The 310-nt window shown below is 46.8% G+C and overlaps 1 protein-coding gene across 1 annotated transcript in view; it reads right to left on the reverse strand.

Moving 5' to 3' along the window:
- slc25a11 (solute carrier family 25 member 11) overlaps nucleotides 1–206 on the reverse strand; it is a gene marked incomplete at its 5' end in the record, with an annotated part of 1,898 nt that extends 1,692 nt beyond the window's left edge. Inside the window, 1 exon segment of the mRNA XM_014000332.1 lies at nucleotides 107–206. Within this exon segment, the coding sequence (XP_013855786.1) occupies nucleotides 107–206 (100 nt within the window).
- Between the last annotated feature and the right edge of the window lie 104 nt (nucleotides 207–310).

Here is a 310-nt window from a genome sequence, read left to right on the forward strand (position 1 = left end):
CCACAGAAGAAGAGTTTAAATTCACAGAAGAAGAGTTTAAATTCACAGAAGAAGAGTTTAAATCAACCACAGAAGAAGAACAGAGGTTCAGAGCCCTCAGCCTCACCTGGTCTTGACGATGTCAACAGGCATGGACGCTGCTGTTGTAACCAGACCACTGATCATACTGGCACAGAAGTGACACAGGATGTCGTCCCCAAAGTACCCTGACAACACACACACAGGTAGGTTACAGCTCAGACTGTTCACAGTGTGTGTGTGTGTGTGTGTGTGTGTGTGTGTGTGTGTGTGTGTGTGTGTGTGTGTGTGT

Source organism: Austrofundulus limnaeus, unplaced genomic scaffold (assembly GCF_001266775.1).
Source record: "Austrofundulus limnaeus strain Quisiro unplaced genomic scaffold, Austrofundulus_limnaeus-1.0 Scaffold2944, whole genome shotgun sequence".
NCBI classification, from domain to species: Eukaryota; Metazoa; Chordata; class Actinopteri; order Cyprinodontiformes; family Rivulidae; genus Austrofundulus; species Austrofundulus limnaeus.